Genomic DNA, 24,075 nt, shown 5'->3' on the forward strand with positions numbered 1-24,075 from the left:
GAGGGTTAGGAGGGGTTTTGTGTAGTATTACCCCTGGGAGGGTTAGGAGGGGTTTTGTGTAGTATTACCCCTGGGAGGGTTAGGAGGGGTTTTGTGCAGTATTACCCCTGGGAGGGTTAGGAGGGGTTTTGTGTAGTATTACCCCTGGGAGGGTTAGGAGGGGTTTTGTGCAGTATTACCCCTGGGAGGGGTTTTGTGCAGTATTACCCCTGGGAGGGTTAGTAGGGGTTTTGTGTAGTATTACCCCTGGGAGGGTTAGGAGGGGTTTTGTGCAGTATTACCCCTGGGAGGGTTAGGAGGGGTTTTGTGTAGTATTACCCCTGGGAGGGTTAGGAGGGGTTTTGTGTAGTATTACCCCTGGGAGGGTTAGGAGGGGTTTTGTGTAGTATTACCCCTGGGAGGGTTAGGAGGGGTTTTGTGTAGTATTACCCCTGGGAGGGTTAGGAGGGGTTTTGTGCAGTATTACCCCTGGGAGGGTTAGGAGGGGTTTTGTGTAGTATTACCCCTGGGAGGGTTAGGAGGGGTTTTGTGTAGTATTACCCCTGGGAGGGTTAGGAGGGGTTTTGTGTAGTATTACCCCTGGGAGGGTTAGGAGGGGTTTTGTGCAGTATTACCCCTGGGAGGGTTAGGAGGGGTTTTGTGTAGTATTACCCCTGGGAGGGTTAGGAGGGGTTTTGTGTAGTATTACCCCTGGGAGGGTTAGGAGGGGTTTTGTGCAGTATTACCCCTGGGAGGGTTAGGAGGGGTTTTGTGCAGTATTACCCCTGGGAGGGGTTTTGTGCAGTATTACCCCTGGGAGGGGTTTTGTGCAGTATTACCCCTGGGAGGGTTAGGAGGGGTTTTGTGCAGTATTACCCCTGGGAGGGTTAGGAGGGGTTTTGTGTAGTATTACCCCTGGGAGGGTTAGGAGGGGTTTTGTGCAGTATTACCCCTGGGAGGGTTAGGAGGGGTTTTGTGCAGTATTACCCCTGGGAGGGTTAGGAGGGGTTTTGTGCAGTATTACCCCTGGGAGGGTTAGGAGGGGTTTTGTGCAGTATTACCCCTGGGAGGGTTAGGAGGGGTTTTGTGTAGTATTACCCCTGGGAGGGTTAGGAGGGGTTTTGTGCAGTATTACCCCTGGGAGGGTTAGGAGGGGTTTTGTGCAGTATTACCCCTGGGAGGGGTTTTGTGCAGTATTACCCCTGGGAGGGGTTTTGTGCAGTATTACCCCTGGGAGGGGTTTTGTGCAGTATTACCCCTGGGAGGGGTTTTGTGCAGTATTACCCCTGGGAGGGGTTTTGTGCAGTATTACCCCTGGGAGGGGTTTTGTGCAGTATTACCCCTGGGAGGGTTAGGAGGGGTTTTGTGCAGTATTACCCCTGGGAGGGTTAGGAGGGGTTTTGTGCAGTATTACCCCTGGGAGGGGTTTTGTACAGTATTACCCCTGGGAGGGTTAGTAGGGGTTTTGTGCAGTATTACCCCTGGGAGGGTTAGGAGGGGTTTTGTGCAGTTTTACCCCTGGGAGGGTTAGGAGTGGTTTTGTGCAGTATTACCCCTGGGAGGGTTAGGAGTGGTATTGTACAGTATTACCCCTGGGAGGGGTTTTGTACAGTATTACCCCTGGGAGGGGTTTTGTACAGTATTACCCCTGGGAGGGGTTTTGTACAGTATTACCCCTGGGAGGGTTAGTAGGGGTTTTGTGCAGTATTACCCCTGGGAGGGTTAGGAGGGGTTTTGTGCAGTATTACCCCTGGGAGGGTTAGGAGTGGTTTTGTGCAGTATTACCCCTGGGAGGGGTTTTGTGCAGTATTACCCCTGGGAGGGTTAGAAGGGGTTTTGTGCAGTATTACCCCTGGGAGGGTTAGGAGGGGTTTTGTGCAGTATTACCCCTGGGAGGGGTTTTGTACAGTATTACCCCTGGGAGGGTTAGTAGGGGTTTTGTGCAGTATTACCCCTGGGAGGGTTAGGAGGGGTTTTGTGCAGTATTACACCTGGGAGGGTTAGGAGTGGTTTTGTGCAGTATTACCCCTGGGAGGGTTAGGAGTGGTTTTGTGCAGTATTACCCCTGGGAGGGTTAGGAGTGGTTTTGTACAGTATTACCCCTGGGAGGGTTAGGAGGGGTTTTGTGCAGTATTACCCCTGGGAGGGTTAGGAGGGGTTTTGTGCAGTATTACCCCTGGGAGGGTTAGGAGGGGTTTTGTGCAGTATTACCCCTGGGAGGGGTTTTGTACAGTATTACCCCTGGGAGGGTTAGTAGGGGTTTTGTGCAGTATTACCCCTGGGAGGGTTAGGAGGGGTTTTGTGCAGTATTACCCCTGGGAGGGGTTTTGTGCAGTATTACCCCTGGGAGGGTTAGGAGGGGTTTTGTGCAGTATTACCCCTGGGAGGGTTAGGATGGGTTTTGTGCAGTATTACCCCTGGGAGGGGTTTTGTGCAGTATTACCCCTGGGAGGGTTAGGAGGGGTTTTGTGCAGTATTACCCCTGGGAGGGTTAGGATGGGTTTTGTGCAGTATTACCCCTGGGAGGGGTTTTGTACAGTATTACCCCTGGGAGGGTTAGTAGGGGTTTTGTGCAGTATTACCCCTGGGAGGGTTAGGAGGGGTTTTGTGCAGTATTACACCTGGGAGGGTTAGGAGTGGTTTTGTGCAGTATTACCCCTGGGAGGGTTAGGAGTGGTTTTGTGCAGTATTACCCCTGGGAGGGGTTTTGTGCAGTATTACCCCTGGGAGGGTTAGGAGGGGTTTTGTGCAGTATTACCCCTGGGAGGGGTTTTGTACAGTATTACCCCTGGGAGGGTTAGGAGGGGTTTTGTGCAGTATTACCCCTGGGAGGGGTTTTGTACAGTATTACCCCTGGGAGGGTTAGTAGGGGTTTTGTGCAGTATTACCCCTGGGAGGGTTAGGAGGGGTTTTGTGTAGTATTACCCCTGGGAGGGTTAGGAGGGGTTTTGTGTAGTATTACCCCTGGGAGGGTTAGGAGGGGTTTTGTGTAGTATTACCCCTGGGAGGGTTAGGAGGGGTTTTGTGCAGTATTACCCCTGGGAGGGTTAGGAGGGGTTTTGTGCAGTATTACCCCTGGGAGGGTTAGGAGGGGTTTTGTGTAGTATTACCCCTGGGAGGGTTAGGAGGGGTTTTGTGTAGTATTACCCCTGGGAGGGTTAGGAGGGGTTTTGTGTAGTATTACCCCTGGGAGGGTTAGGAGGGGTTTTGTGCAGTATTACCCCTGGGAGGGTTAGGAGGGGTTTTGTGTAGTATTACCCCTGGGAGGGTTAGGAGGGGTTTTGTGTAGTATTACCCCTGGGAGGGTTAGGAGGGGTTTTGTGCAGTATTACCCCTGGGAGGGTTAGGAGGGGTTTTGTGTAGTATTACCCCTGGGAGGGTTAGGAGGGGTTTTGTGCAGTATTACCCCTGGGAGGGGTTTTGTGCAGTATTACCCCTGGGAGGGTTAGTAGGGGTTTTGTGTAGTATTACCCCTGGGAGGGTTAGGAGGGGTTTTGTGCAGTATTACCCCTGGGAGGGTTAGGAGGGGTTTTGTGTAGTATTACCCCTGGGAGGGTTAGGAGGGGTTTTGTGTAGTATTACCCCTGGGAGGGTTAGGAGGGGTTTTGTGTAGTATTACCCCTGGGAGGGTTAGGAGGGGTTTTGTGCAGTATTACCCCTGGGAGGGTTAGGAGGGGTTTTGTGTAGTATTACCCCTGGGAGGGTTAGGAGGGGTTTTGTGTAGTATTACCCCTGGGAGGGTTAGGAGGGGTTTTGTGTAGTATTACCCCTGGGAGGGTTAGGAGGGGTTTTGTGCAGTATTACCCCTGGGAGGGTTAGGAGGGGTTTTGTGTAGTATTACCCCTGGGAGGGTTAGGAGGGGTTTTGTGTAGTATTACCCCTGGGAGGGTTAGGAGGGGTTTTGTGCAGTATTACCCCTGGGAGGGTTAGGAGGGGTTTTGTGCAGTATTACCCCTGGGAGGGGTTTTGTGCAGTATTACCCCTGGGAGGGGTTTTGTGCAGTATTACCCCTGGGAGGGTTAGGAGGGGTTTTGTGCAGTATTACCCCTGGGAGGGTTAGGAGGGGTTTTGTGTAGTATTACCCCTGGGAGGGTTAGGAGGGGTTTTGTGCAGTATTACCCCTGGGAGGGTTAGGAGGGGTTTTGTGCAGTATTACCCCTGGGAGGGTTAGGAGGGGTTTTGTGCAGTATTACCCCTGGGAGGGTTAGGAGGGGTTTTGTGCAGTATTACCCCTGGGAGGGTTAGGAGGGGTTTTGTGTAGTATTACCCCTGGGAGGGTTAGGAGGGGTTTTGTGCAGTATTACCCCTGGGAGGGTTAGGAGGGGTTTTGTGCAGTATTACCCCTGGGAGGGGTTTTGTGCAGTATTACCCCTGGGAGGGGTTTTGTGCAGTATTACCCCTGGGAGGGGTTTTGTGCAGTATTACCCCTGGGAGGGGTTTTGTGCAGTATTACCCCTGGGAGGGGTTTTGTGCAGTATTACCCCTGGGAGGGGTTTTGTGCAGTATTACCCCTGGGAGGGTTAGGAGGGGTTTTGTGCAGTATTACCCCTGGGAGGGGTTTTGTGCAGTATTACCCCTGGGAGGGTTAGGAGGGGTTTTGTGCAGTATTACCCCTGGGAGGGTTAGGAGGGGTTTTGTGCAGTATTACCCCTGGGAGGGGTTTTGTACAGTATTACCCCTGGGAGGGTTAGTAGGGGTTTTGTGCAGTATTACCCCTGGGAGGGTTAGGAGGGGTTTTGTGCAGTTTTACCCCTGGGAGGGTTAGGAGTGGTTTTGTGCAGTATTACCCCTGGGAGGGTTAGGAGTGGTATTGTACAGTATTACCCCTGGGAGGGGTTTTGTACAGTATTACCCCTGGGAGGGGTTTTGTACAGTATTACCCCTGGGAGGGGTTTTGTACAGTATTACCCCTGGGAGGGTTAGTAGGGGTTTTGTGCAGTATTACCCCTGGGAGGGTTAGGAGGGGTTTTGTGCAGTATTACCCCTGGGAGGGTTAGGAGTGGTTTTGTGCAGTATTACCCCTGGGAGGGGTTTTGTGCAGTATTACCCCTGGGAGGGTTAGAAGGGGTTTTGTGCAGTATTACCCCTGGGAGGGTTAGGAGGGGTTTTGTGCAGTATTACCCCTGGGAGGGGTTTTGTACAGTATTACCCCTGGGAGGGTTAGTAGGGGTTTTGTGCAGTATTACCCCTGGGAGGGTTAGGAGGGGTTTTGTGCAGTATTACACCTGGGAGGGTTAGGAGTGGTTTTGTGCAGTATTACCCCTGGGAGGGTTAGGAGTGGTTTTGTGCAGTATTACCCCTGGGAGGGTTAGGAGTGGTTTTGTACAGTATTACCCCTGGGAGGGTTAGGAGGGGTTTTGTGCAGTATTACCCCTGGGAGGGTTAGGAGGGGTTTTGTGCAGTATTACCCCTGGGAGGGTTAGGAGGGGTTTTGTGCAGTATTACCCCTGGGAGGGGTTTTGTACAGTATTACCCCTGGGAGGGTTAGTAGGGGTTTTGTGCAGTATTACCCCTGGGAGGGTTAGGAGGGGTTTTGTGCAGTATTACCCCTGGGAGGGGTTTTGTGCAGTATTACCCCTGGGAGGGTTAGGAGGGGTTTTGTGCAGTATTACCCCTGGGAGGGTTAGGATGGGTTTTGTGCAGTATTACCCCTGGGAGGGGTTTTGTGCAGTATTACCCCTGGGAGGGTTAGGAGGGGTTTTGTGCAGTATTACCCCTGGGAGGGTTAGGATGGGTTTTGTGCAGTATTACCCCTGGGAGGGGTTTTGTACAGTATTACCCCTGGGAGGGTTAGTAGGGGTTTTGTGCAGTATTACCCCTGGGAGGGTTAGGAGGGGTTTTGTGCAGTATTACACCTGGGAGGGTTAGGAGTGGTTTTGTGCAGTATTACCCCTGGGAGGGTTAGGAGTGGTTTTGTGCAGTATTACCCCTGGGAGGGTTAGGAGTGGTTTTGTACAGTATTACCCCTGGGAGGGTTAGGAGGGGTTTTGTGCAGTATTACCCCTGGGAGGGTTAGGAGGGGTTTTGTGCAGTATTACCCCTGGGAGGGTTAGGAGGGGTTTTGTGCAGTATTACCCCTGGGAGGGGTTTTGTACAGTATTACCCCTGGGAGGGTTAGTAGGGGTTTTGTGTAGTATTACCCCTGGGAGGGTTAGGAGGGGTTTTGTGTAGTATTACCCCTGGGAGGGTTAGGAGGGGTTTTGTGCAGTATTACCCCTGGGAGGGTTAGGAGGGGTTTTGTGCAGTATTACCCCTGGGAGGGGTTTTGTACAGTATTACCCCTGGGAGGGTTAGTAGGGGTTTTGTGCAGTATTACCCCTGGGAGGGTTAGGAGGGGTTTTGTGCAGTATTACCCCTGGGAGGGTTAGGAGTGGTTTTGTACAGTATTACCCCTGGGAGGGTTAGGAGGGGTTTTGTGCAGTATTACCCCTGGGAGGGTTAGGAGGGGTTTTGTACAGTATTACCCCTGGGAGGGTTAGGAGGGGTTTTGTGCAGTATTACCCCTGGGAGGGTTAGGAGGGGTTTTGTGCAGTATTACCCCTGGGAGGGGTTTTGTACAGTATTACCCCTGGGAGGGTTAGTAGGGGTTTTGTGCAGTATTACCCCTGGGAGGGTTAGGAGGGGTTTTGTGCAGTATTACCCCTGGGAGGGTTAGGAGGGGTTTTGTACAGTATTACCCCTGGGAGGGTTAGGAGGGGTTTTGTGCAGTATTACCCCTGGGAGGGGTAGGAGGGGTTTTGTGCAGTATTACCCCTGGGGGGGGTAGGAGGGGTTTTGTGCAGTATTACCCCTGGGAGGGGTTTTGTACAGTATTACCCCTGGGAGGGTTAGTAGGGGTTTTGTGCAGTATTACCCCTGGGAGGGTTAGGAGGGGTTTTGTACAGTATTACCCCTGGGAGGGTTAGGAGGGGTTTTGTGCAGTATTACCCCTGGGAGGGGTAGGAGGGGTTTTGTGCAGTATTACCCCTGGGGGGGGTAGGAGGGGTTTTGTGCAGTATTACCCCTGGGAGGGTTAGGGGGGGGGGGTTGTGCAGTATTACCCCTGGGGGGGGTTTGTGCAGTGTTACCCCTGGGAGGGGTTTTGTGCAGTATTACCCCTGGGAGGGTTAGGAGGGGTTTTGTGCAGTATTACCCCTGGGAGGGTTAGGGGGGGGTTTTGTGCAGTTTACCCCTGGGGGGGGTTTTGTGCAGTATTACCCCTGGGGGGGGTTTTGTGCAGTATTACCCCTGGGGGGGGGTTTTGTGCAGTATTACCCCTGGGAGGGTCACGTCCCAGCAGTGAGTAACAACACACTTGACAGTAACGTCCCATCAGCTTGAGGATGTATTGGTCTATGAGGGCGTAACGCCCCATCAGCTTGAGGATGTATTGGTCTATGAGGGCGTAACGTCCCATCAGCTTGAGGATGTGTTGGTCTATGAGGGCGTAACGTCCCATCAGCTTGAGGATGTAGTGGTCTATGAGGGCGTAACGCCCCATCAGCTTGAGGATGTATTGGTCTATGAGGGCGTAACGTCCCATCAGCTTGAGGATGTAGTGGTCTATGAGGGCGTAACGTCCCATCAGCTTGAGGATGTAGTGGTCTATGAGGGCGTAACGTCCCATCAGCTTGAGGATGTGTTGGTCTATGAGGGCGTAACGTCCCATCAGCTTGAGGATGTAGTGGTCTATGAGGGCGTAACGTCCCATCAGCTTGAGGATGTATTGGTCTATGAGGGCGTAACGTCCCATCAGCTTGAGGATGTATTGGTCTATGAGGGCGTAACGTCCCATCAGCTTGAGGATGTGTTGGTCTATGAGGGTGTAACGTCCCATCAGCTTGAGGATGTGTTGGTCTATGAGGGCGTAACGTCCCATCAGCTTGAGGATGTATTGGTCTATGAGGGCGTAACGTCCCATCAGCTTGAGGATGTATTAGTCTATGAGGGCGTAACGTCCCATCAGCTTGAGGATGTATTGGTCTTTGAGGGCGTAACGTCCCGGCAGCTTGAGGATGTATTGGTCTATGAGGGCGTAACGTCCCATCAGCTTGAGGATGTATTGGTCTATGAGGGCGTAACGTCCCATCAGCTTGAGGATGTGTTGGTCTATGAGGGCGTAACGTCCCGGCAGCTTGACGATGTAGTGGTCTATGAGGGCGTAACGTCCCATCAGCTTGAGGATGTGTTGGTCTATGAGGGCGTAACGTCCCGGCAGCTTGAGGATGTGTTGGTCTATGAGGGCGTAACGTCCCGGCAGCTTGACGATGTAGTGGTCTATGAGGGCGTAACGTCCCATCAGCTTGAGGATGTAGTGGTCTATGAGGGCGTAACGTCCCATCAGCTTGAGGATGTATTGGTCTATGAGGGCGTAACGTCCCATCAGCTTGAGGATGTATTGGTCTATGAGGGCGTAACGTCCCATCAGCTTGAGGATGTATTGGTCTATGAGGGCGTAACGTCCCATCAGCTTGAGGATGTATTGGTCTATGAGGGCGTAACGTCCCATCAGCTTGAGGATGTATTGGTCTATGAGGGCGTAACGTCCCGGCAGCTTGAGGATGTGTTGGTCTATGAGGGCGTAACGTCCCATCAGCTTGAGGATGTATTGGTCTATGAGGGCGTAACGTCCCATCAGCTTGAGGATGTATTGGTCTATGAGGGCGTAACGTCCCATCAGCTTGAAGATGTATTGGTCTATGAGGGCGTAACGTCCCATCAGCTTGAGGATGTAGTGGTCTATGAGGGCGTAACGTCCCGGCAGCTTGAGGATGTGTTGGTCTATGAGGGCGTAACGTCCCGGCAGCTTGACGATGTAGTGGTCTATGAGGGCGTAACGTCCCATCAGCTTGAGGATGTATTGGTCTATGAGGGCGTAACGTCCCGGCAGCTTGAGGATGTGTTGGTCTATGAGGGCGTAACGTCCCGGCAGCTTGACGATGTAGTGGTCTATGAGGGCGTAACGTCCCATCAGCTTGAGGATGTATTGGTCTATGAGGGCGTAACGTCCCATCAGCTTGAGGATGTATTGGTCTATGAGGGCGTAACGTCCCATCAGCTTGAGGATGTATTGGTCTATGAGGGCGTAACGTCCCATCAGCTTGAGGATGTGTTGGTCTATGAGGGCGTAACGTCCCGGCAGCTTGAGGATGTATTGGTCTATGAGGGCGTAACGTCCCATCAGCTTGAGGATGTATTGGTCTATGAGGGCGTAACGCCCCATCAGCTTGAGGATGTATTGGTCTATGAGGGCTTAACGTCCCATCAGCTTGAGGATGTATTGGTCTATGAGGGCGTAACTTCCCGGCAGCTTGAGGATGTAGTGGTCTATGAGGGCGTAACGTCCCGGCAGCTTGAGGATGTATTGGTCTATGAGGGCGTAACGTCCCATCAGCTTGAGGATGTGTTGGTCTATGAGGGCGTAACGTCCCATCAGCTTGAGGATGTGTTGGTCTATGAGGGCGTAACGTCCCATCAGCTTGAGGATGTATTGGTCTATGAGGGCGTAACGTCCCATCAGCTTGAGGATGTATTAGTCTATGAGGGCGTAACGTCCCATCAGCTTGAGGATGTATTGGTCTTTGAGGGCGTAACGTCCCGGCAGCTTGAGGATGTATTGGTCTATGAGGGCGTAACGTCCCATCAGCTTGAGGATGTATTGGTCTATGAGGGCGTAACGTCCCATCAGCTTGAGGATGTAGTGGTCTATGAGGGCGTAACGTCCCGGCAGCTTGAGGATGTGTTGGACTATGAGGGCGTAACGTCCCGGCAGCTTGACGATGTAGTGGTCTATGAGGGCGTAACGTCCCATCAGCTTGAGGATGTGTTGGTCTATGAGGGCGTAACGTCCCGGCAGCTTGAGGATGTGTTGGTCTATGAGGGAGTAGCGTCCCGGCAGCTTGACGATGTAGTGGTCTATGAGGGCGTAACGTCCCATCAGCTTGAGGATGTATTGGTCTATGAGGGCGTAACGTCCCATCAGCTTGAGGATGTATTGGTCTATGAGGGCGTAACGTCCCATCAGCTTGAGGATGTATTGGTCTATGAGGGCGTAACGTCCCATCAGCTTGAGGATGTATTGGTCTATGAGGGCGTAACGTCCCATCAGCTTGAGGATGTATTGGTCTATGAGGGCGTAACGTCCCATCAGCTTGAGGATGTATTGGTCTATGAGGGCGTAACGTCCCATCAGCTTGAGGATGTGTTGGTCTATGAGGGCGTAACGTCCCCCGGCAGCTTGAGGACGTATTGGTCTATGAGGGCGTAACGTCCCATCAGCTTGAGGATGTATTGGTCTATGAGGGCGTAACGTCCCATCAGCTTGAGGACGTATTGGTCTATGAGGGCGTAACGTCCCATCAGCTTGAGGATGTGTTGGTCTATGAGGGCGTAACGTCCCATCAGCTTGAGGATGTATTGGTCTATGAGGGCGTAACGTCCCGGCAGCTTGAGGATGTGTTGGGCTATGAGGGCGTAACGTCCCATCAGCTTGAGGATGTATTGGTCTATGAGGGCGTAACGTCCCATCAGCTTGAGGATGTATTGGTCTATGAGGGCGTAACGTCCCGGCAGCTTGAGGATGTATTGGTCTATGAGGGCGTAACGTCCCATCAGCTTGAGGATGTATTGGTCTATGAGGGCGTAACGTCCCATCAGCTTGAGGATGTGTTGGTCTATGAGGGCGTAACGTCCCATCAGCTTGAGGATGTAGTGGTCTATGAGGGCGTAACGTCCCATCAGCTTGAGGATGTATTGGTCTATGAGGGCGTAACGTCCCATCAGCTTGAGGATGTAGTGGTCTATGAGGGCGTAACGTCCCATCAGCTTGAGGATGTATTGGTCTATGAGGGCGTAACGTCCCATCAGCTTGAGGATGTGTTGGTCTATGAGGGCGTAACGTCCCCCGGCAGCTTGAGGACGTATTGGTCTATGAGGGCGTAACGTCCCATCAGCTTGAGGATGTATTGGTCTATGAGGGCGTAACGTCCCATCAGCTTGAGGACGTATTGGTCTATGAGGGCGTAACGTCCCATCAGCTTGAGGATGTGTTGGTCTATGAGGGCGTAACGTCCCGGCAGCTTGACGATGTAGTGGTCTATGAGGGCGTAACGTCCCATCAGCTTGACGATGTAGTGGTCTATGAGGGCGTAACGTCCCATCAGCTTGAGGATGTATTGGTCTATGAGGGCGTAACGTCCCATCAGCTTGAGGATGTATTGGTCTATGAGGGCGTAACGTCCCATCAGCTTGAGGATGTATTGGTCTATGAGGGCGTAACGTCCCGGCAGCTTGAGGATGTGTTGGTCTATGAGGGCGTAACGTCCCGGCAGCTTGACGATGTAGTGGTCTATGAGGGCGTAACGTCCCATCAGCTTGAGGATGTGTTGGTCTATGAGGGCGTAACGTCCCGGCAGCTTGAGGATGTGTTGGTCTATGAGGGAGTAACGTCCCGGCAGCTTGACGATGTAGTGGTCTATGAGGGCGTAACGTCCCATCAGCTTGAGGATGTATTGGTCTATGAGGGCGTAACGTCCCATCAGCTTGAGGATGTATTGGTCTATGAGGGCGTAACGTCCCATCAGCTTGAGGATGTATTGGTCTATGAGGGCGTAACGTCCCATCAGCTTGAGGATGTATTGGTCTATGAGGGCGTAACGTCCCATCAGCTTGAGGATGTATTGGTCTATGAGGGCGTAACGTCCCATCAGCTTGAGGATGTATTGGTCTATGAGGGCGTAACGTCCCATCAGCTTGAGGATGTGTTGGTCTATGAGGGCGTAACGTCCCCCGGCAGCTTGAGGACGTATTGGTCTATGAGGGCGTAACGTCCCATCAGCTTGAGGATGTATTGGTCTATGAGGGCGTAACGTCCCATCAGCTTGAGGACGTATTGGTCTATGAGGGCGTAACGTCCCATCAGCTTGAGGATGTGTTGGTCTATGAGGGCGTAACGTCCCATCAGCTTGAGGATGTATTGGTCTATGAGGGCGTAACGTCCCATCAGCTTGAGGATGTATTGGTCTATGAGGGCGTAACGTCCCATCAGCTTGAGGATGTATTGGTCTATGAGGGCGTAACGTCCCATCAGCTTGAGGATGTATTGGTCTATGAGGGCGTAACGTCCCCCGGCAGCTTGAGGACGTATTGGTCTATGAGGGCGTAACGTCCCATCAGCTTGAGGATGTATTGGTCTATGAGGGCGTAACGTCCCATCAGCTTGAGGATGTGTTGGTCTATGAGGGCGTAACGTCCCATCAGCTTGAGGATGTAGTGGTCTATGAGGGCGTAACGTCCCATCAGCTTGAGGATGTATTGGTCTATGAGGGCGTAACGTCCCATCAGCTTGAGGATGTAGTGGTCTATGAGGGCGTAACGTCCCATCAGCTTGAGGATGTATTGGTCTATGAGGGCGTAACGTCCCATCAGCTTGAGGATGTAGTGGTCTATGAGGGCGTAACGTCCCATCAGCTTGAGGATGTATTGGTCTATGAGGGCGTAACGTCCCATCAGCTTGAGGATGTGTTGGTCTATGAGGGCGTAACGTCCCATCAGCTTGAGGATGTATTGGTCTATGAGGGCGTAACGTCCCTTCAGCTTGAGGATGTATTGGTCTATGAGGGCGTAACGTCCCGGCAGCTTGAGGATGTAGTGGTCTATGAGGGCGTAACGTCCCGGCAGCTTGAGGATGTATTGGTCTATGAGGGCGTAACGTCCCATCAGCTTGAGGATGTGTTGGTCTATGAGGGCGTAACGTCCCATCAGCTTGAGGATGTGTTGGTCTATGAGGGCGTAACGTCCCATCAGCTTGAGGATGTATTGGTCTATGAGGGCGTAACGTCCCATCAGCTTGAGGATGTATTGGTCTATGAGGGCGTAACGTCCCATCAGCTTGAGGATGTATTGGTCTATGAGGGCGTAACGTCCCATCAGCTTGAGGATGTAGTGGTCTATGAGGGCGTAACGTCCCGGCAGCTTGAGGATGTGTTGGTCTATGAGGGCGTAACGTCCCGGCAGCTTGACGATGTAGTGGTCTATGAGGGCGTAACGTCCCATCAGCTTGACGATGTGTTGGTCTATGAGGGCGTAACGTCCCGGCAGCTTGAGGATGTGTTGGTCTATGAGGGCGTAACGTCCCATCAGCTTGAGGATGTATTGGTCTATGAGGGCGTAACGTCCCATCAGCTTGAGGATGTATTGGTCTATGAGGGCGTAACGTCCCATCAGCTTGAGGATGTATTGGTCTATGAGGGCGTAACGTCCCATCAGCTTGAGGATGTATTGGTCTATGAGGGCGTAACGTCCCATCAGCTTGAGGATGTATTGGTCTATGAGGGCGTAACGTCCCATCAGCTTGAGGATGTATTGGTCTATGAGGGCGTAACGTCCCATCAGCTTGAGGATGTATTGGTCTATGAGGGCGTAACGTCCCATCAGCTTGAGGATGTATTGGTCTATGAGGGCGTAACGTCCCATCAGCTTGAGGATGTATTGGTCTATGAGGGCGTAACGTCCCATCAGCTTGAGGATGTATTGGTCTATGAGGGCGTAACGTCCCATCAGCTTGAGGACGTGTTGGTCTATGAGGGCGTAACGTCCCCCGGCAGCTTGAGGACGTATTGGTCTATGAGGGCGTAACGTCCCATCAGCTTGAGGACGTATTGGTCTATGAGGGCGTAACGTCCCATCAGCTTGAGGACGTATTGGTCTATGAGGGCGTAACGTCCCATCAGCTTGAGGACGTGTTGGTCTATGAGGGCGTAACGTCCCATCAGCTTGAGGATGTATTGGTCTATGAGGGCGTAACGTCCCGGCAGCTTGAGGATGTGTTGGGCAATGAGGGCGTAACGTCCCGGCAGCTTGAGGATGTATTGGTCTATGAGGGCGTAACGTCCCATCAGCTTGAGGATGTATTGGTCTATGAGGGCGTAACGTCCCATCAGCTTGAGGATGTATTAGTCTATGAGGGCGTAACGTCCCATCAGCTTGAGGATGTATTGGTCTTTGAGGGCGTAACGTCCCGGCAGCTTGAGGATGTATTGGTCTATGAGGGCGTAACGTCCCATCAGCTTGAGGATGTATTGGTCTATGAGGGCGTAACGTCCCATCAGCTTGAGGATGTAGTGGTCTATGAGGGCGTAACGTCCCGGCAGCTTGACGATGTAGTGGTCTATGAGGGCGTAACGTCCCATCAGCTTGAGGATGTGTTGGTCTATGAGGGCGTAACGTCCCGGCAGCTTGAGGATGTGTTGGTCTATGAGGGCGTAACGTCCCGGCAGCTTGACGATGTAGTGGTCTATGAGGGCGTAACGTCCCATCAGCTTGAGGATGTATTGGTCTATGAGGGCGTAACGTCCCATCAGCTTGAGGATGTATTGGTCTATGAGGGCGTAACGTCCCATCAGCTTGAGGATGTATTGGTCTATGAGGGCGTAACGTCCCATCAGCTTGAGGATGTATTGGTCTATGAGGGCGTAACGTCCCATCAGCTTGAGGATGTATTGGTCTATGAGGGCGTAACGTCCCATCAGCTTGAGGATGTATTGGTCTATGAGGGCGTAACGTCCCATCAGCTTGAGGATGTATTGGTCTATGAGGGCGTAACGTCCCATCAGCTTGAGGATGTATTGGTCTATGAGGGCGTAACGTCCCATCAGCTTGAGGATGTATTGGTCTATGAGGGCGTAACGTCCCCCGGCAGCTTGAGGACGTATTGGTCTATGAGGGCGTAACGTCCCATCAGCTTGAGGATGTATTGGTCTATGAGGGCGTAACGTCCCATCAGCTTGAGGACGTATTGGTCTATGAGGGCGTAACGTCCCATCAGCTTGAGGATGTGTTGGTCTATGAGGGCGTAACGTCCCATCAGCTTGAGGATGTATTGGTCTATGAAGGCGTAACGTCCCATCAGCTTGAGGATGTGTTGGTCTATGAGGGCGTAACGTCCCATCAGCTTGAGGATGTGTTGGTCTATGAGGGCGTAACGTCCCATCAGCTTGAGGATGTGTTGGTCTATGAGGGCGTAACGTCCCATCAGCTTGAGGATGTGTTGGTCTATGAGGGCGTAACGTCCCATCAGCTTGAGGATGTATTGGTCTATGAGGGCGTAACGTCCCATCAGCTTGAGGATGTATTGGTCTATGAGGGCGTAACGTCCCATCAGCTTGAGGATGTATTGGTCTATGAGGGCGTAACGTCCCATCAGCTTGAGGATGTATTGGTCTATGAGGGCGTAACGTCCCGGCAGCTTGAGGATGTGTTGGGCTATGAGGGCGTAACGGCCCGGCAGCTTGAGGATGTATTGGTCTATGAGGGCGTAACGTCCCATCAGCTTGAGGATGTATTGGTCTATGAGGGCGTAACGTCCCGGCAGCTTGAGGATGTATTGGTCTATGAGGGCGTAACGTCCCATCAGCTTGAGGATGTATTGGTCTATGAGGGCGTAACGTCCCGGCAGCTTGAGGATGTATTGGTCTATGAGGGCGTAACGTCCCATCAGCTTGAGGATGTGTTGGTCTATGAGGGCGTAACGTCCCATCAGCTTGAGGATGTGTTGGTCTATGAGGGCGTAACGTCCCATCAGCTTGAGGATGTAGTGGTCTATGAGGGCGTAACGTCCCATCAGCTTGAGGATGTATTGGTCTATGAGGGCGTAACGTCCCATCAGCTTGAGGATGTGTTGGTCTATGAGGGCGTAACGTCCCATCAGCTTGAGGATGTATTGGTCTATGAGGGCGTAACGTCCCATCAGCTTGAGGATGTATTGGTCTATGAGGGCGTAACGTCCCATCAGCTTGAGGATGTATTGGTCTATGAGGGCGTAACGTCCCGGCAGCTTGAGGATGCATTGGTCTATGAGGGCGTAACGTCCCATCAGCTTGAGGATGCATTGGTCTATGAGGGCGTAACGTCCCATCAGCTTGAGGATGTATTGGTCTATGAGGGCGTAACGTCCCATCAGCTTGAGGATGTATTGGTCTATGAGGGCGTAACGTCCCATCAGCTTGAGGATGTATTGGTCTATGAGGGCGTAACGTCCCATCAGCTTGAGGATGTATTGGTCTATGAGGGCGTAACGTCCCATCAGCTTGAGGATGTATTGGTCTATGAGGGCGTAACGTCCCATCAGCTTGACGATGTAGTGGTCTATGAGGGCGTAACGTCCCATCAGCTTGAGGATGTATTGGTCTATGAGGGCGTAACGTCCCATCAGCTTGAGGATGTATTGGTCTATGAGGGCGTAACGTCCCATCAGCTTGAGGATGTATTGGTCTATGAGGGCGTAACGTCCCATCAGCTTGAGGATGTATTGGTCTATGAGGGCGTAACGTCCCATCAGCTTGAGGATGTATTGGTCTATGAGGGCGTAACGTCCCGGCAGCTTGAGGATGTATTGGTCTATGAGGGCGTAACGTCCCATCAGCTTGAGGATGTATTGGTCTATGAGGGCGTAACGTCCCATCAGCTTGAGGATGTAGTGGTCTATGAGGGCGTAACGTCCCATCAGCTTGAGGATGTAGTGGTCTATGAGGGCGTAACGTCCCATCAGCTTGAGGATGTGTTGGTCTATGAGGGCGTAACGTCCCATCAGCTTGAGGATGTGTTGGTCTATGAGGGCGTAACGTCCCATCAGCTTGAGGATGTGTTGGTCTATGAGGGCGTAACGTCCCATCAGCTTGAGGATGTATTGGTCTATGAGGGCGTAACGTCCCATCAGCTTGAGGATGTATTGGTCTATGAGGGCGTAACGTCCCATCAGCTTGAGGATGTATTGGTCTATGAGGGCGTAACGTCCCATCAGCTTGAGGATGTATTGGTCTATGAGGGCGTAACGTCCCATCAGCTTGAGGATGTAGTGGTCTATGAGGGCGTAACGTCCCATCAGCTTGAGGATGTGTTGGTCTATGAGGGCGTAACGTCCCATCAGCTTGAGGATGTGTTGGTCTATGAGGGCGTAACGTCCCATCAGCTTGAGGATGTATTGGTCTGAGGTACATTAGTCGTTGAGGTACATTAGTCGTTGAGGTACATTAGTCGTTGAGGTACATTAGTCGTTGAGGTACATTAGTCGTTGAGGTACATTAGTCGTTGAGGTACATTAGTCGTTGAGGTACATTAGTCGTTGAGGTACATTAGTCGTTGAGGTACATTGGTCTAGTGATGTTGACCATGCTGTCTCCTCTAGGCTTTAAGTTGGGGTTATGGATGATAGTAACAGTGATAATGTAGTGATGTTGACCATGCTGTCTCCCCTGGGCTTTAAGTTGGGGTTATGGATGATAGTAACAGTGATAATGTAGTGATGTTGACCATGCTGTCTCCTCCAGGCTTTAAGTTGGGGTTATGGATGATAGTAACAGTGATAATGTAGTGATATTGACCGTGCTGTCTCCTCCAGGCTTTAAGTTGGGGTTATGGATGATAGTAACAGTGATAATGTAGTGATGTTGACCATGCTGTCTCCTCCAGGCTAAGTTGGGGTTATGGATGATAGTAACAGTGATAATATAGTGATGTTGACCATGCTGTCTCCTCTAGGCTTTAAGTTGGGGTTATGGATGATAGTAACAGTGATAATGTAGTGATATTGACCATGCTGTCTCCTCCAGGCTTTAAGTTGGGGTTATGGATGATAGTAACAGTGATAATGTATTGATGTTGACCATGCTGTCTCTAGGCTTTAAGTTGGGGTTATGGATGATAGTAGCAGTGATAATGTAGTGATGTTGACCATGCTGTCTCCTCCAGGCTTTAAGTTGGGGTTATGGATGATAGTAGCAGTGATAATGTAGTGATGTTGACCATGCTGTCTCCTCCAGGCTTTAAGAGTTCCTTCGTCCTGAAGAGTTCTGCCCCCCCCAGCATCCTGCCCCCCCCTCCCCCCGGCCAGGGCAACGCCCCCCCGCCCAGTAAGCCCCCCCCAGGGTTTACCGGCATCCCCCTCAACAGCAACGTGGTGGAGCCAGCCCCCCCTGCATCCAGCCCCCGGTGAGACAGACAGACCATCACATCACCTTTACAGACTAGACATCACCTTTACAGACCAACCATTACATCACCTTTACAGACCAACCATTACATCACCTATACAGACCAACCATCACCTTTACAGATCAACCATCACCTTTACAGATCAACCATCACCTTTACAGATCAACCATCACCTTTACAGATCAACCATCACCTTTACAGATCAACCATCACCTTTACAGACCAACCATCACATCACCTTTACAGACCAACCATCACATCACCTTTACAGACCAACCATCACATCACCTTTACAGACCAACCATCACATCACCTTTACAGACCAACCATCACATCACCTTTACAGACCAACCACCACATCACCTTTACAGACCAACCATCACATCACCTTTACAGACCACTACATCACATCACATCACCTTTACAGACCACTACATCACCTTTACAGATCAACCATCACCTTTACAGATCAACCATCACCTTTACAGATCAACCATCACCTTTACAGATCAACCATCACCTTTACAGATCAACCATCACCTTTACAGACCAACCATCACCTTTACAGACCAACCATCACATCACCTTTACAGACCAACCATCACATCACCTTTACAGACCAACCATCACATCACCTTTACAGACCAACCATCACATCACCTTTACAGACCAACCACCACATCACCTTTACAGACCAACCATCACCTTTACAGATCAACCATCACCTTTACAGATCAACCATCACCTTTACAGATCAACCATCACCTTTACAGATCAACCATCACCTTTACAGACCAACCATCACATCACCTTTACAGACCAACCATCACATCACCTTTACAGACCAACCATCACATCACCTTTACAGACCAACCATCACATCACCTTTACAGACCAACCATCACATCACCTTTACAGACCAACCATCACATCACCTTTACAGACCAACCACCACATCACCTTTACAGACCAACCACCACATCACCTTTACAGACCAACCATCACATCACCTTTACAGACCACTACATCACATCACATCACCTTTACAGACCACTACATCACCTTTACAGACCAACCATCACATCACCTTTACAGACCAACCATCACATCACCTTTACAGACCAACCATCACATCACCTTTACAGACCAACCACCACATCACCTTTACAGACCAACCATCACATCACCTTTACAGACCAACCATCACATCACCTTTACAGACCAACCATCACATCACCTTTACAGACCAACCATCACATCACCTTTACAGACCAACCATCACATCACCTTTACAGACCAACCATCACATCACCTTTACAGACCAACCATCACATCACCTTTACAGACCAACCATCACATCACCTTTACAGACTAGACATCACATCACCTTTACAGACTAGACATCACATCACCTTTACAGACTAGACATCACATCACCTTTACAGACCAGACAGACCACCACCTTTACAGACCAGACAGACCACCACCTTTACAGACCAGACAGACCACCACCTTTACAGACCAGACAGACCACCACCTTTACAGACCAGACCGACCTCCACCTTTACAGACCAGACCGACCTCCACCTTTACAGACCATATTTGATTCAAACTCAGTGTGCCATCTGACTCCATATGGGCGTGTGTGTAGCTCTCCCCAGTCCCCGGGGGTGTACCTGGCTCCAGAGAACTTCCAGCAGAGGAACATGGAACTGATACAGTCCATTAAGAACCTCCTGCAGAACGACCAGTCACGATTCAACCAGTTCAAGGACTACTCTGGACAGTTCAGACAGGTAAGCCCTGACTCCTAAGGTACTTGGAGTCAAACAGACAGGCCTGGATGAGACATTTAAGGTCAGGTTCCTCAGCAAGCCACCTCCTGTCCCTGGACTTTGACCTACTTTCCTCTGGTAGTTTATTAAGGTCAGGGCCCTCCCCAAGCCACCTCCTGTCCCTGGACTTTGACCTACTCTCCTCTGGTAGTTTATTAAGGTCAGGGCTCTCCCCAAGCCACCTCCTGTCCCTGGACTTGGACCTACTTCCCTCTGGGCGCAGGTATAGGGCCCTCCCCAAGCCACCCCCTGTCCCTGGACTTTGACCTACTCTCCTCTGGTAGTTTATTAAGGTCAGGGCCCTCCCCAAGCCACCCCCTGTCCCTGGACTTTGACCTACTCTCCTCTGGTAGTTTATTAAGGTCAGGGCCCTCCCCAAGCCACCCCCTGTCCCTGGACTTTGACCTACTCTCCTCTGGTAGTTTATTAAGGTCAGGGCCCTCCCCAAGCCACCCCCTGTCCCTGGACTTTGACCTACTCTCCTCTGGTAGTTTATTAAGGTCAGGACCCTCCCCAAGCCACCTCCTGTCCCTGGACTTTGACCTACTCTCCTCTGGTAGTTTATTAAGGTCAGGACCCTCCCCAAGCCACCTCCTGTCCCTGGACTTTGACCTACTCTCCTCTGGTAGTTTATTAAGGTCAGGGCCCTCCCCAAGCCACCTCCTGTCCCTGGACTTTGACCTACTCTCCTCTGGTAGTTTATTAAGGTCAGGGCCCTCCCCAAGCCACCTCCTGTCCCTGGACTTTGACCTACTCTCCTCTGGTAGTTTATTAAGGTCAGGGCCCTCCCCAAGCCACCTCCTGTCCCTGGACTTTGACCTACTCTCCTCTGGTAGTTTATTAAGGTCAGGACCCTCCCCAAGCCACCTCCTGTCCCTGGACTTTGACCTACTCTCCTCTGGTAGTTTATTAAGGTCAGGGCCCTCCCCAAGCCACCTCCTGTCCCTGGACTTTGACCTACTCTCCTCTGGTAGTTTATTAAGGTCAGGGCCCTCCCCAAGCCACCTCCTGTCCCTGGACTTTGACCTACTCTCCTCTGGTAGTTTATTAAGGTCAGGGCCCTCCCCAAGCCACCTCCTGTCCCTGGACTTTGACCTACTCTCCTCTGGTAGTTTATTAAGGTCAGGGCCCTCCCCAAGCCACCTCCTGTCCCTGGACTTTGACCTACTCTCCTCTGGTAGTTTATTAAGGTCAGGGCCCTCCCCAAGCCACCTCCTGTCCCTGGACTTTGACCTGCTCTCCTCTGGTAGTTTATTAAGGTCAGGGCCCTCCCCAAGCCACCCCCTGTCCCTGGACTTTGACCTACTCTCCTCTGGTAGTTTATTAAGGTCAGGGCCCTCCCCAAGCCACCCCCTGTCCCTGGACTTTGACCTACTCTCCTCTGGTAGTTTATTAAGGTCAGGACCCTCCCCAAGCCACCTCCTGTCCCTGGACTTTGACCTACTCTCCTCTGGTAGTTTATTAAGGTCAGGACCCTCCCCAAGCCACCTCCTGTCCCTGGACTTTGACCTACTCTCCTCTGGTAGTTTATTAAGGTCAGGGCCCTCCCCAAGCCACCCCCTGTCCCTGGACTTTGACCTACTCTCCTCTGGTAGTTTATTAAGGTCAGGGCCCTCCCCAAGCCACCTCCTGTCCCTGGACTTTGACCTACTCTCCTCTGGTAGTTTATTAAGGTCAGGGCCCTCCCCAAGCCACCTCCTGTCCCTGGACTTTGACCTGCTCTCCTCTGGTAGTTTATTAAGGTCAGGGCCCTCCCCAAGCCACCTCCTGTCCCTGGACTTTGACCTACTCTCCTCTGGTAGTTTATTAAGGTCAGGGCCCTCCCCAAGCCACCTCCTGTCCCTGGACTTTGACCTACTCTCCTCTGGTAGTTTATTAAGGTCAGGACCCTCCCCAAGCCACCTCCTGTCCCTGGACTTTGACCTACTCTCCTCTGGTAGTTTATTAAGGTCAGGGCCCTCCCCAAGCCACCTCCTGTCCCTGGACTTTGACCTACTCTCCTCTGGTAGTTTATTAAGGTCAGGGCCCTCCCCAAGCCACCTCCTGTCCCTGGACTTTGACCTACTCTCCTCTGGTAGTTTATTAAGGTCAGGGCCCTCCCCAAGCCACCTCCTGTCCCTGGACTTTGACCTGCTCTCCTCTGGTAGTTTATTAAGGTCAGGGCCCTCCCCAAGCCACCTCCTGTCCCTGGACTTTGACCTACTCTCCTCTGGTAGTTTATTAAGGTCAGGGCCCTCCCCAAGCCACCTCCTGTCCCTGGACTTTGACCTACTCTCCTCTGGTAGTTTATTAAGGTCAGGGCCCTCCCCAAGCCACCCCCTGTCCCTGGACTTTGACCTACTCTCCTCTGGTAGTTTATTAAGGTCAGGGCCCTCCCCAAGCCACCTCCTGTCCCTGGACTTTGACCTACTCTCCTCTGGTAGTTTATTAAGGTCAGGGCCCTCCCCAAGCCACCTCCTGTCCCTGGACTTTGACCTACTCTCCTCTGGGTGCAGGTATAGGACCCTCCCCAAGGGGGCTAATGTTCCTAATCCACCCAGTAAGACCAGCATCTCTTTTTATTGGTATGAAACTCTTTATAAAAGTTGTATTTGGTTTTTATTTAAACGTGTAGATGACACAGCAGCAACATGTCGCCATGGGGACAGTAACATCTCTCTCTCTCAGGGTCTGATGTCAGCCGTGCTCTACCATCGGAGCTGTAAGACCCTGTTAGGGGTCAACTTCGGTGGCATCTTCAACGAGCTGCTGGTGCTACTTCCTGACACGGGGAAACAGCAGGAGCTGCTGACGGCCCACGCAGACGACCAGGCCGTGGAAAGACGGGGAGGGGGCGGCGGCGGCAGGAAGAACAAGAAGGTCTGGCAGACCCCCTCCAGCGCTATCTCTAATGCAGCTGCGCTGGACTGCCAGGTATGCCCCACCTGCTGCCAGGTGCTGGACCCGAAAGACTTCAACTCCCATAAGACCTTGCACCTGGGGGACAACGAGGACTTCCCCTCCCTGCAGGCCGTCAGCCGCATCATCAGCTAGCCCTGGCCTGGGACAGACGTGCGCACTGCCCAATCACAGCCATGCCTGTTGCCATTCAGGGGGGGAGCCTGTTGCCGCGGTGACCAAGGCCAGAGAGGACGTTGGGTAGTGTATTTGATGGCGAGGCTGGGGCCAGCAGGAGGTTGAACTGAATTCTGGTTGCCAGATATTGACCCCTGACTCCCGGTGTGATTCCGGCTGGAACCTGGACCCAGCCTGGTGACCCGACCCTGGAGGGCCCTACAAGTACCACATGTTGTGAATTAATAAGAAGAATGATTCTATATATTTTATTTCCCCCCCCCCCCTCTCTTCTGATCACATTTCCACGAGGTTGATAAAGTGTTGAAGGAGTGACGTGTTGGTTCTTTTATCAGGTTTGATGACTGAGGAAAGTGTTTATCAAGACCCTCTACTACTCCCTCGGAGACAGTCAGGCCCTCTACTACTCCCTCGGAGACAGTCAGGCCCTCTACTACTCCCTCGGAGACAGTCAGGCCCTCTACTACTCCCTCGGAGACAGTCAGGCCCTCTACTACTCCCTCAGAGCGGAGACAGTCAGACCCTCTACTACTCCCTCAGAGCGGAGACAGTCAGACCCTCTACTACTCCCTCAGAGCGGAGACAGTCAGACCCTCTACTACTCCCTCGGAGACAGTCAGGCCCTCTACTACTCCCTCGGAGACAGTCAGGCCCTCTACTACTCCCTCGGAGACAGTCAGGCCCTCTACTACTCCCTCGGAGACAGTCAGGCCCTCTACTACTCCCTCGGAGACAGTCAGGCCCTCTACTACTCCCTCGGAGACAGTCAGGCCCTCTACTACTCCCTCGGAGACAGTCAGGCCCTCTACTACTCCCTCGGAGACAGTCAGGCCCTCTACTACTCCCTCGGAGACAGTCAGGCCCTCTACTACTCCCTCGGAGACAGTCAGGCCCTCTACTACTCCCTCGGAGACAGTCAGACCCTCTACTACTCCCTCGGAGACAGTCAGACCCTCTACTACTCCCTCGGAGACAGTCAGGCCCTCTACTACTCCCTCGGAGACAGTCAGACCCTCTACTACTCCTTCGGAGACAGTCAGGCCCTCTACTACTCCCTCAGAGCGGAGACAGTCAGGCCCTCTACTACTCCCTCGGAGACAGTCAGGCCCTCTACTACTCCCTCGGAGGCAATCAGACCCTCTACTACTCCCTCGGAGACAGTCAGGCCCTCTACTACTCCCTCGGAGACAGTCAGGCCCTCTACTACTCCCTCGGAGAC

General features: G+C 52.2%; 1 protein-coding gene across 2 annotated transcripts in view; it reads left to right on the forward strand.

Annotated features, from left to right (window-relative positions):
- LOC129832425 (E3 ubiquitin-protein ligase ZNF598-like) overlaps window positions 1–23,174 on the forward strand; it is a 44,143-nt gene extending 20,969 nt beyond the window's left edge. For both annotated transcript variants that reach the window (XM_055896490.1, XM_055896481.1), the window contains exons 9-11: window positions 17,775–17,943; window positions 19,598–19,742; window positions 22,449–23,174. In XM_055896490.1, coding sequence (XP_055752465.1) covers window positions 17,775–17,943; window positions 19,598–19,742; window positions 22,449–22,814 — 680 coding nt within the window. In that variant the 3' untranslated portion in view covers window positions 22,815–23,174. The remainder of the gene's footprint in view (window positions 1–17,774; window positions 17,944–19,597; window positions 19,743–22,448) is intronic.
- The last annotated feature ends 901 nt before the right edge of the window (window positions 23,175–24,075 follow it).

Source organism: Salvelinus fontinalis, chromosome 2, assembly GCF_029448725.1.
Source record: "Salvelinus fontinalis isolate EN_2023a chromosome 2, ASM2944872v1, whole genome shotgun sequence".
Lineage (NCBI taxonomy): Eukaryota > Metazoa > Chordata > Actinopteri > Salmoniformes > Salmonidae > Salvelinus > Salvelinus fontinalis.